The sequence below is a fragment of the Stenella coeruleoalba genome (assembly GCF_951394435.1).
Source record: "Stenella coeruleoalba genome assembly, chromosome: X".
Classification (NCBI taxonomy): Eukaryota; Metazoa; Chordata; class Mammalia; order Artiodactyla; family Delphinidae; genus Stenella; species Stenella coeruleoalba.
In genome coordinates, this window is record NC_137152.1 from 1,663,234 (window position 1) to 1,675,872 (window position 12,639).

The window sequence follows — 12,639 nt, forward strand, 5'->3', positions numbered from 1 at the left end:
TGGGGTCAGCAGATGCAAACTAATATATATAGCATGGATAAACAACAAGGTCCTACTGCAGAGCACAGGGAACTGTATTCACTGTCCTGTGATAAACTATCATGGAAAAGAATATTAAAAAAAGAATGTGTGTGTGTGTGTGTGTGTGTGTGTGTGTGTGTGTGTATCTATTTATGTATAACTGAGTCACTTTGCTGGACAGCAGAGACTAGCAAAACACTGTAAATCAACTATACTTAAATTTTAAAAAAATTTTAAAAAAAAAGTGAGTTGATCGTCACTCTGAGAAGGTGCAACTAAGGTCCAGGCTTCTTCATGGGACCATTGTTCAGAAAATGTTGGCATTAGCTTGTTCTGAAGGTTGAGTTTTTGGCCCTGGGATGTGAAAATGTCATCAAGTGGACTCTCAGAAATGCCCCGTTGGAGGGTCTGTGGTGTTGACCAGTCGTACCTGGCCTGAGCTCAAACTGGACACAGCTGAACCCAAGTTCCTGAAAAATAACTCTGGCAAACATCTAACAGTTTTTTTTTGTTTTTCTTTTTTTGTTTGTTTGTGTTTTTTTTTGGCAAACATCTAACAGTTTAGGCTCCGTGATGCTTGGGGAGCGTGTGAGGCTTTTTGTTTTCTGGGTTTTTTTTTTTTTGCTGGCAACAATTGAAGTGATCAGTGAAGGCAGGTTCCAAGTTCATCATGTATTAAGCACGTTACAGTTTAACGCATCTCACTGATGACTCCCCTGGGTTCCCCACTCGGAGCAAGAAGCCTGCTCCCAAAATGCGTTCTATCCAGCTCCCAGTCCAGCTTATGGACTTCACATGGGCTCTGTGGTGTTTGGATACAAGGGAGGAAGCTTTTTCAGGTAATTTAATTTTCATTCTGGAAGTTAGAGCTTTCTGAAGCCAAAGCATCTGCATGATGTTATGGAAATTTTTATTCTGAACTAAGGAAGGCAGCACTTAAAAAAAAAAGAAGAGAAGTAGCCGAAAGTCATCTATTAAATTACAGAAGCCTTCAGAATGCCTCCCTGTAGGGACATAAATCTAAAACCTCCAGCCCTGGCATTCAGAGAGCAATGGTGCCTGAGGTTATGGCTGATGATGGGGACTCAGCCCCTCGGTGACCAAAGGCACACAGCCTCCAGAAGCTTCTAAAAAGAGAAAAGTGTCAGCCGTGGTCCAGCTCAATTGTTGGAGGCTGGAGATTTGCCAGGTAGGACCTTTCTTTTGAAGGTAATTGGGGTGAGCTGAAAAGTTCCCAGGGAAGGGTCTTTGGAATTTGACCTTGGCAGGAAGCACATGGTTTCTTTATCTATGCTTCTTTCAGAGGCTGGCTTACCTCAAGGTGCCAAAATGGCTGCAGCAGCTCCAACATCCCCTTCCTCCCTCAGAAGTGCCCTGGACGTCCTCTTGTTTACAACTGACCAGGGTCCATATGTCCTCTATTGGCCCCAAGACTGTGGTCTGGGAAAGGGAAAGTGGTAATTGGCAGAGTCAAGGCTGAAAAGCGAGGGGTAGAAAAACATATAGAGAGAAATTTCCCTGGAGGTATGGGGCTCTCTGGCTGAGTGGTCAACCCAGGTTAGCTACAAGAAGGGACACTTCAAAGACGGTTTTTTTGGTTTTTGTTTTCGCCCGAAAATGATTACATTACCTTCCTGCCTGTAGTCTACAATCATGTGTTGGGGTTTCAGTTGGCCGAGAAAAAGAACCACCTTGTCCCTGGGTACAGGTGTGTTTGTTCAGATTGCTGGTCTTGTAAGATAAGCAGTCTGGGGGCCCTGGGGTGTGGGTCCAGGCACCTCTGGCCAGATGTGTGTCTGACCCAGTGGGTACACGTGTCCGTTGTGTATGGCGGCAGATGGCGGCGGAAGGACAGGTGTCAGGAGGGCAGGGAGGAGGGGCCCTGAGTCATCCCGGGAGCCGGAGGGGTGTGATGGGTAAGACCTGACCCTGGGTAGGGTCGGGAGGGTAGAATCCCGGAATGTGACTCAGGGCTATTTCTGTCTGACACCTTCGTTCCAGTGTCCTGAAGGAACACGGATAGAATTTTAAGCTAATACCTTAATTTAAAAAATATTGTAAGCCCGGGACAGGGAAGGGCACCCACATTGCAGCTGTGGCTTGTGACTGTCGCCAGAGATGCCTCTCCCCCCACCAACCTGGGCGCCAGCTGCTTCGGATGGGGGAGGGGAGACATGTCCCACACCTCCCCACCTCCGGCTCGGCGGGGAGACGCTTCCGGAGCCCGGAGGCTCCTGCAAAGGAGGTCCTTGGTCAGGCTGGGAAGTAAGGGCGGCCCTGCGCCCGGAAACCCCTACCCGTGCTCTGCGCTCTGCTACTCCAGACTGGACTTTGGGGACCGCGGGCTGTTGCACCCGAGGCAGGGGGTCCACTCTTAGCAGACCCCGGAGCGGGGGCTTCACTCCGTTGTCTAGAGAGGCCGCCCGGGGGGGTCCCCGTTAAAGAGGGGTGGGAGGGTGGAGACGCGGCCCTCCACTTTGGGAGCAGGAGAGACTGGCCTCGCCCCGCCTCCCGAGCGCGTGCCCTGCCCCTGCGGCTCCCTGTGGCCCAGGGGTGGGGCGGCCGCCAGCGGGGAGGGCTGAGGCCGGGGCGGGGCGACCGCGCTGCACCCTGACCCGGCCCCGCCCCGGGGGTGTCCCTCCCGCCGCCACCGTCCTCGCGCCACTCCCGGGACAGACACTGTGCGTCGCGGGGCGCACCATGGCGCGCCGGGCGGCCCTCGCGCTGCTGCTGTTCGGCCTGCTTGGCACCCAGGTGCCCACCCGGGGTGAGTGAGAGGCGGCCGGTGGGGCTCACGGGGGCGCGGGCCTGGCTTGGGGACCCGCGTCGGGGCCCCAGGGAAGGGCCATGGGAGGGGGTCGAACCTTGGGGGACGGACGCTCCGTGTGGGGTGGACATACTTCGGGGGGCATAGTGCGTAGGACACGTAGTTTGGGGGTCGCACTGGGGAAGCATGCACCTCGGGGGCGCGCTGTGCGGGGCCTACACACGTTGGGGGACGCATGGCGAGGGACGTATTTTGGGGGCGCACTGTGTGTGTGGGGAGGTGGCGCGTGGAGGGCGACGCGCCGGGGAGCCCTGAGCCGTCCTTCCCGCCTAGAGGGACCCGCTGTGCCAACGGGTGGCCAACGGCCCAAGGAGGCGGCCTTACCCTTTCCTCCCCGCTTTCTTCCCGGGCGCCTTTGCACTCACTCCGCAGGCGGAATGTCAGCGTTTGTTTTCACATTCACAGACTCTTAAAAGTTGGAAGGCCCCTGGGTGGGGCGGTGGCCCCCGAGTCCCCTCTCCCTCCTCCTCCCCCCGGGGTTCCCTTCAGTTCCCGGGCGCGGGTGTGCGCCTCTGCGGCCGCCCCGCGCCCCGGCCAGAGCGCTGGCAGGGCCCGGGGACCGCGTCTTTGTTCAGGCGCTCGGTGGCCGCCTCCGGGCGCCACGCCCTGCGGCCCGGGACTAAATTTGGACTCGGCCGGGGAGCCTGAAACCCGGGAAAGGGGGAGGAAGCCAGGAAAAACTCGGGGCTCTAGAAACGCTCAGCAGCTCTTGCGGTGTCCGGGCCGCGGGGACTTTTGGCGAGCGCGCGGTCGGGTGCAGAACGACGCCGCCAAGGGACACGTGTTCTCAGCCGATCGTCCGTGTGTCCGAGTAGATAATTCGGAAAACCGCACCCAAAAAAGTGTCAGGAGAAGGACAGGACGCCCGGGACGCCCACACTCCCCAGCCAACCTGGCCTGTTTCTGGTTCTTGCCTGCGTTTTTCTGTCTTTCTCCTTTTAAAATGGAAGTTGAGATCCAGTTTTCCTGTCTCTCTCTTCTTTGAAAAGGAAAGTTGGGATCCTGCTGGGCGTGGCATAAAAAACGGGTTTCTCCGACTAACGGTTGTTTTCTGTCCTTACGTGGTTATTTTTAAGTGCACAGCCACTAGGGCAGTGTCTTTTCAGGAGTGGTCTGGTCGGTGAAGGACACGTTTTAGGAACCAGACACAGGACAGAGAAGGCCCGGTGTTTACCTGGAAATTTCCAGCTCAGCGCTAGAGGTTGAATGTTGAGCCCTGGTCCCCCGCCTGAGTTTTAGTTTGGGGAGGATTTGCTAATCGATGTCTGCATTTTTAAAATGTGTGCCACGTATTCTAGAAGTTGTGTGTTCGTTGCAGGCTTTAGAACCAATTCAGCCTGATCCACGGGAAACTCTTGGAATAGTTTACAGCTTGGTGGGGAGGGCCTGGGATGGGTTTCCTGTTTCTCTGTTTCCTGCCCTAAATCCCACCTAGCTGCCTCACCACAGAGTTCTTCATTAGTGGTTTTGTTTTGTTTTTTTTTCCTGCCGTGTGGTTGAGTCCCACCTGCTCATGAGAATTTTTCGTGCATCCCCCTGGCTACACCTTCATTCATGTTTCGTCAGTTAATTGCCCTCTGAGCCCTTAACTGTGTGCCTCGCCCCAGGGAGATGGATCACAAGGGGTTCTGGTCGCCCAGGAAGGTACCATCTGCTGGGGGAAGGGAAACATCTCACCAGGCAGATAGGACACAGGGCCGAAGAATGGTGACAGTCCCACAGTTCAAGGACTCAGGGGTGGGGAACACAGCCTTGGCCAGTGTGAGGGTGTGGCTGAGTTGGAAGCTGTCTCTGGTGACAGTTGTTTTTCGTTTGTTTGTTTTTTAACAGGTTTCACGCACAGGTTATATTCTACCCTGTATATAAAATGTGTAATTTTTAGAAGAAACCCAGAGCACCGTTAGCCTGGAATTGCCTGACTTCTATGCAGGTTGCTTCCAGCTACTCGGGGTTGGTTGATGCTTTCAGCCAGCAGATGTTGGGGCTTGAATGGCAGGGGGATGGGAGGGGAGCACAGAGCAGCGCGGGGGTGGAGAGCCAGCCTCGCCCCGAAAGAACAGAGGGAGAACAGAGCCTTGATACGTGCTGATCTCTTGGAGGGCGCCTCCCCCGCCCCTGCCTGATCCTTCTGGGGTCCGAGGCAGGGAACGGACTGTTCCTAAGATACAAATGGGGTTTTATCAGGAAAGTTTGCTTTTGAGTTGCTGAAGTTCAGAACACACTTCCCTCTAGAAATCGGGGTTTGGCTTCGTTTCCATTCTGGCTACAGAAGTCCATTGAGTCAGGGGTAGATCTTCATCGGGATGCGGGTAGCACTGGCCTGGTTTCTGAGGCCTTGGGACCCAGGGCTCTTGTGTTCCCAGGTTTTTCTGGAAACCCCCGTGGGACAGCGTGGGGTGGAGAGACGCAGGGGCCCTAGAAGGCAAGAGGCAGCTTCGACTTTCAATGGAGCCCTGCTTCCTCCCGCCACCAGGGACACTTGGCCATGCCTGGAAACGTTTGTGATTGTCTCAACTGTAGGGGGCTGTCTCAACCAGGGCTGCTGGTCCACAGCCCGCAGTGCCCAGGACGCCCCGTATTAGTCACCCAGCCCCAATGTCAGTCGTGCTGAGGCTGAGAAACCCTGACCGAGCCTGGAGACTTAATATCAATCATTTATCTATGTATCCATCCATCCGTCCGTCCATCCATTTGCCTACCTGTGGCTGTGGTTTGCAACCTGGGATGACTTGGTCCCCCAGGGGGACATATGACAATGTCTGGGGACGTTTCTGGTTGTCACACTGCGGGGAGGGGCTGCTCCTGGCACCTGGTGGGTGGAGACCAGGGAAGCTGCTGCACACCCCGCAGTGCCCAGGACGCCCCACGTCAGAGGGTCCTCCAGCCCCAATGTCAGTCGTGCTGAGGCTGAGACACCCAGGGATTTGTGTCACACGTTCCAGGTTGCTGGTGGCTGGGGGTTTGGTTTCCGTAGTCTTCCTCCAGGTAGGACACTCACATCCCGGGCTTTAGGGCACCTGGGCGACCTAAGGGCGGACCGGGTGGGAAATGGGTCCAGTAAGGTGCTGACTCCAGGACCCCACGCTCCATGCCAGTCTCTGCACAGTAGCCAGTGCCGTTCGAAAATCCAGAAACGCCTATAGGGAAAGCGACACTTCCGGGGCAACTGCTGGGTTTCCGGGGGTTCCCTCCTCATCCCCGCCCGAGCAGGTGTGGCTTCTCCGGCTTCCCGTCCGGCTATTCCTGTTTCTGCCTGCCACGCAGAGAAAGTGAGTTTCATTGTCCTGCCTGCGTGTTCGGCTCTGATAAAAAGTTAATTGCGTGTTATTTCCTTTAGGGCTTTGGCTTTTTCTTCATTCTCAGTTTATGATGGTTCAACTCCCCCCCCTTTTTTTTTCCATCTGGAGATATTAAAATATTTGATTTTGGGGGGCGGTTTCTTCATGGGGGGAGATGCACTTTTCTTCATGTGGGTGATATGCTGAGTGTTCGGAAAAAGAATGCAGGTGGTCGAGTAGTTACATCCATCCGACGTGTAGGAGGCAGGGTTTTCACGGATGAAATGTGGAATTTTTTCCAGCTGAGGTTTTCCTCCCAAAGGAGACTGACTACCACACACATGGAGCCCATGTGTTTGTTCCTACTGAGATTTTCCAATCACGGTGGCTTCTTTTAGGGAGAAAAGAATCCCATGCTTGTGTATGACTTACAGACGGGGTTAGAAAGAAGACGGAGGTTGTCTTGGGGTGAGGTGTCAACTCATTCAGCGTCCTGGCTTTCCACAGAATCCTTCAGACACCCAGCTGTTGGAGGACGCCCAGCCCTGGTGGCAGCTGGGGAGACACATCTGGCACAAGACATCTCACCGAGTCCCCATGTGGTTTGTTCTGACACCCGGGTGTCCGTCCCATGTAAATCAGTAGAGATTGCCCTTTGATCTCCTTTGCCAGTTCTCAGGGTTAACGATGGAGTGTGTGTTTACAGATCTCCGAAAGTCCTTTTGGGGGGATACAGTGGTTTTGGAAGTGTTTTCTGCAGACAGAGGGGTGTGTTCTAACCCTCAGAGGATTGACACATACTTGAAAATGAACTACCCGCAAGCACTGTTATCAACATGGGTTTCGTGATACAAGTCACGGCAGCCCCTTCGTGGCGGTAGTGTTTACCAGAGCGTCTCTGGTGGAACAGGGAAGGTGTTGTTGGGGAATTAGAATTCAACCCAACATCAACCCAGAAAGCCTCTCTGCCACGGTAAAAGGGAAAGAAACCCATTTTATGACTGAGTGAGCGTGACGCCAGGATGTGACATGCATCCCAGGTGACCCACTAAGGCCGCAAAGACGCACTTTTAAAAGTAGCTAAGTAAATGTCACCCGTTCTATACAGGTCATCAAAACAGGCTCCTTTAGCCACTGAAAATATTTACCCACCTTGGAAAAGGACAGAGAAAGATCTTCTGGAAGCAAAGGGCGAGGGAAGAGAAGTCTCTTCCTTTGTTTCCACCAGGGCTTTTATTTTTAATTTACAGTCCCTTCCAACCTTATAGGACAAAGACCCACATCACACACACACACACACGCACACAGACACACACATGCACACAGACACACACACACACACACACACACATACACACATAGACACTTCAGTCACAGTCAACAGCCGTGAATATTCTGTTATATGTGTCCTTCTGGGAGAATGGCCAGGTTGTGTAGGATACACAAATGGTTGGTCTTAGGAGATGCTGCCGTATTGCTTCTGATTTTGGCTTTATCCTCCCAGGGAGTTCTGGTTGCCCACCCAACACTACATGTTCTTTTTTTGTTCGTGCCTAATCTCTTGCGTGAAAGAGGTTAACTAACCAGAATTCCTGTGTGTATTGACCTAATTAATAGGACAGGCACACCTCAGAGAGATTGCGGGTTCGGTTCCAGACCACCCCAGTAAAAGCAAGTCACATGAATTTTTTGGTTTCCCAGTGTATGTGAAAGTCATGTTTACATTAGACTGTAGTCTGTCGAATGTGCAGTGACATTATGTCTTAAAAAAAAAACAATGGGGCTTCCCTGGTGGCGCAGTGGTTGAGAGTCCGCCTGCCGATGCAGGGGACACGGCTTCGTGCCCCCGTCCGGGAAGATCCCACATGCCACGGAGCGGCTGGACCCGTGAGCCATGGCCGCTGAGCCTGCGCGTCCGGAGCCTGTGCTCCGCAATGGGAGAGGCCACAACAGTGAGAGGCCCGCGTACCGCAAAAAAAACCGAAAACAAAACAATGAACATGGCTTAATTGAAAAATACTTTATTTCTAAAAAATGCTAACCATCCTCTGAGCCTTCGGAGAGTTGTAGTAGTAACATCAAAGATCACTGATCAAAGGTCACCGTCACACACGTATCATAATGCAAAAGTTTGAACGATTGCGAGAATTACAAAATGTGACACAGAGAAATGAAGTGAACAAAAGTTGTTGGAAAAGTGGCACCAATAAATTTGGTCGAAACAGGGTTGCCCCAAACCCTCAGTTTGTAAAAAACATAGTAAAGCTAAATGCAATAAAATGAGGTCTGCCTGTGTCTTTCACATCTGCATCTGTATCTGTCCACATAGGGACACAGGAGTTCCTTTTTTTTTGTTTGTTTGTATTCTTCGCCTAATTCTTTTTTTAAAAATTAATTAATTAATTTATGGTTGTGTTGGGTCTTTGTTGCTGCACGTGGGCTTTCTCTAGATGCAGAGAGCGGGGGCTACTCTTCATTGCGGTGCACGGGCTTCTCATTGCGGTGGCTTCTCTTGTTGCCGAGCGCAGACTCTAGGCGCGTGGGCTTCAGTAGTTGTGGCATGCAGGCTCAGTAGTTGTGGCTTGCGGGCTCTAGAGTGCAGCCTCAGTAGTTGTGGCGCACGGGCTTAGCTGCTCCGCGGCATGTGGGATCTTCCCGGACCAGGGCTCGAACCCGTGTCCCCTGCATTGGCAGGCGGATTCTTAACCACTGCGCCACCAGGGAAGCCCCTCTTCGCCTAATTCTTATGGCACTTTTGGGAGTCGGTACACGGCTGTGTTAGTTTCAGCTTTGTCTTGAATGACTCGGTGTGGCCACCGTCTCGCTACTCGTATTATTTTTTAAAAATCCCGTAAACAGAAAACCAGAAACTTCCTTTTTTTTTTTTTCTCCCCCTAGAGTTAGATACAAGCTCTCTAAGTGGTGTTTTTCCAGTGGCGATTAGGGACCCTTGGACAGGCTGGGAATGTAGTGCACGTCCAGCAGCGTTGAAACAAGGAAGATCAAATAGATTAGAGTAGAAAACACCAGCATACTTTACCCACGCTTTGCTAAGTAAGCATCGGTGTGGCTTCGGTGCCAGTTCAGCTGTCTGGGTGGACTGGGCCGTGTCGTAAAATGTCTTTATTTCCGCAGAAGGCAGGCGGGGGCGTTTGAAACCCGTTGCAGATCTGAACCCCTTTTCCATCGCTCTTGCTTTCTGCACTTGGACATTTTTGATAGAATCCCTCTGTTTTCAAAAAGGGCCATAAAGCCGCAGGGCATCAGCAACTTTTCAAAGAGCCAAGTAATGACTCCCAAGGGTGCTTTTGAGAAGGAAAAAAAAGAGAGAGAGAGAGAGAATTCATTTTCATTGCTGCCTGTTCACCGCCCTTCGTGAGAAGGCAAAGAGCCAGACCTGTTGTATTCCGGGACTTGGAAGGCATTCGTCATCCGCAGACAATGCAGCCAGCGAATTCCGGCTGTTTCTGTTTGTGCATCCGCAGGGCGTTCCACCCTCCCCTCCCCCTCCCCTCCCCTCCCCCTCCCCTCCCCTCCCCTCCCCCTCCCCTCCCCTCCCCTCCCCCCTCCCCTCCCCTCCCCTCCCCCTCCCCTCCCCTCCCTCCCCTCCCCCTCCCCCTCCCCCTCCCCTCCCCCTCCCCTCCACCCTCCCCCTCCCCCTGCCCTGACTCGACTCCATGCTGAGGAATTAATTAAAGACTAGTGGCCTGGCTGGAGTGAGGTAGCGCTGGACAGGTGTGATTGATGATTGATTGGTGCATGGGTGATAGACAGATCATAGGTTTATAGAGGATGGATGGATAGACAGACAGATGGTGGAAGATAGATAATGGATAGATGATAGACACAGGATAGATGGAGAGATGTCAAAAGATAGATGATGGATGGATGAATGGATGGATAAAAGATGATAGATAGATATGACAGATTAGATAGAAGATAGATAGATAGATAGATGATAGATAGATAGATAGGTAGATAGCTGCAGTACCTGTCTCAAGTGGTTGCCAGTTGGAGGGGGCCATTATCTCACTGCTCTGAAACCACCAGCACCTAGACTCACCGTAAGCACAGCACCAGGCAGTGGGTTATAATCTCTGCATTCCTACAAGATAAGGAGCTGACTCAGAGTTGGGGAAGGAATCAGGGCATGGGAAGGACGGAGCAGAAGATGAGCCTCAGCTGCGGTGTGGACTGCATCCTGCTACCACAGAGAAAGCTTTCCTGGTCACCTCTTGGAAGGCAGATGCTGGTTCCCCTGCAGTCCCACCCCCAGATCTCTCTCCACCCTAGGCTAACTTCCATAAATGCTGATAGATCTGGTGTCTACATTGCTCCATATCCCGGGCTTCTCATGATGTTCTCCCAGGCCGGCATGTCCTCCTTCATTCCTGCTTCTTGTGATAGGACCATTTGCCCAGATTCTCAAAATGAAAAGTCAGCTTTCATTCCTGCCAGCTCCTTCTCCCATATCCGATGTTAGCGAATCCTGTTGATTTCATTTTCTAAATCTTTCTCCACCTATGCTCCTGTCTCCATTTCTGCTTTCATTTTTAAGGCTCCCCCTGCCCGCCCCCAAATCCTTCCAGGAAGAATACAAGAAGCCCTTAACCATTTTCTTTCCTGGATGCTCAGGTACTTTGAGAAGGCCTGGGGACTCCCCCTCAGAATAACATTTCTTTTTAATGCATAAAATAAAATACATAGGACTGCCAGGGAAACGGATTATATTAAACCAGCCACCCAGTGTGCAGGGGAAGAAGATGCTGGCCTTAGCCGAGGGTGTTGGCAGAGCCTGGACCAGGACAGCAGAAATGAGAGAGAAGGGACCAGCTGTGTTAAGGAGTAGTAAGGAAATAAAAATCTATACTAGTGGCTTGCGAACCGGCCCCCAAAGTTTTTTCTTTAATTGGCCTGGGGCACAGCCTGGGTCTCGGGACTTACGAGGTCTCCTTGGATGTGCAGCCAGAGATGAGAACCAAGATCTGTATTTGAGCTTCAGAAACTGTAATATGCATAGGAATCACCCATGGAAATGCTTTAGTCTGGCTGGGAGGGATGCTGAGGGCTTCCTGTAGGAGGGCAGCCTCTTATCGGGGCTTTGAGGACTGAATAGGAGTTTTCCTGGTATGGACAGAAGAGATTGGCATTTACGGCCAAGTAGAGGATTCGAGGGAAGCCCCAAGGACGGACAAGGTGCCCAAACTGTATGACCCCTCAAATCATTCACAGGATGCTGGGGGGATTGTAAATTTTCGAGGGACATAGAGTGACATCTATTGTATTTCCATAACATCTTACCGAAAAACCCGAGTGAACTTCTTGGCCAGTCATAGTAGTGATTGTACCATCCATCCTCAGCATTCAGACTCCATATTTGCAAATCTGCCTACTTGCTACAATTTATTGGTAACTCCCAAATTGATACTGAGTTCGGGGATTTGTGCCCAGCTGCAAAAACACGGAGTCACCTCTCCGGTCTGAGATTGTAAACAAGTATCTGTGTCGTGCCGCATTTTTGTGCTTTATGCTTGCGATTTTGCTTCTAAGCACGAGAAGGTTGCCGCGTGCCTGAAATACGTGTGTGAGATGAGCTTCCTTTAGGCGGGAGAAAGAGTGCTGTGAGCATCAACAGTCTAGATTAAATAAAGTCAAATTCCACAGAAACATGCATGAAACAAGGTTATGTGCGATTAACTGATGGCGGTGTGACCTGAGGGCGCAGGGACTTAACCCTGGAGTTCCCCAGGAGCCATGATTGAATATTATTAGCTCATTCAGCATTTCCGGCGACTGTAAGAACAGAACCACTACGGATGACGTGCCTTGACTGTGATTAATAAACAGAACTGTCAGGTCTAGGTTAGGGGCCTTGGGCCAGTTTCTGGAGATGCAAAGCCTCTGTGGACTGATCAAGTTTGGGGCCTTCTGACGGGTCATTTAGGGCCAGTGCGAAGGGCAGGGCGGTGACCCAGGGTGAAGGGTGATAAAATTGGAAATGGATTTGGGGCTTTGAGTCAGATCCTGGAGGTTATCTTTCAGGGTGACAATGACTTGGTTTCCTAGCTCAGGGAGACTGAATTTACCGGGGTCCTAGAACTACCTCCCTACAGCCGGGATGAGGGTCCTGGGCCACTCTTGCCATCCCAGCCCACCCACCAGGATCAGCATCACCTGGAGGCTGTTAGAAATGCAGATTCACAGGCGCGGCTCCCACCCACAGTGTCTTTGGGATCGGGGCCCAGGAACCTGGGCTCCCCAAATTCTAAAACTCACTGGTCCACGGCACCCGGAGCCCAGCCCACAGCGTCCCCAGATGCTCTGGGTTCTTCCAAAGCTTGACCCAGCCCAGAGTGGCACCCCCAGGGTTATGGTACAAGAGAAGAACCTTTCCCCTCCTTGTCACAAAATCTGTAAGGCAGAATGTTCAATGACATGGCTCGAGAAACGGCAAAACTATGTCTGGAGCAATTCCTTCCTAGCTACAGAAAAGTAAGGGCATCTGTAATATTT

At 52.0% G+C, this 12,639-nt stretch overlaps 1 protein-coding gene across 1 annotated transcript in view; it reads left to right on the top strand.

The window, feature by feature from the left end:
- The first annotated feature begins 2,416 nt into the window (after window positions 1–2,416).
- The window catches only part of CD99 (CD99 molecule (Xg blood group)), a 34,202-nt gene continuing 23,979 nt past the window's right edge, over window positions 2,417–12,639 (top strand). Inside the window, exon 1 of the mRNA XM_079911160.1 lies at window positions 2,417–2,788. Within this exon, the coding sequence (XP_079767286.1) occupies window positions 2,722–2,788 (67 nt within the window). The 5' untranslated portion in view covers window positions 2,417–2,721. The remainder of the gene's footprint in view (window positions 2,789–12,639) is intronic.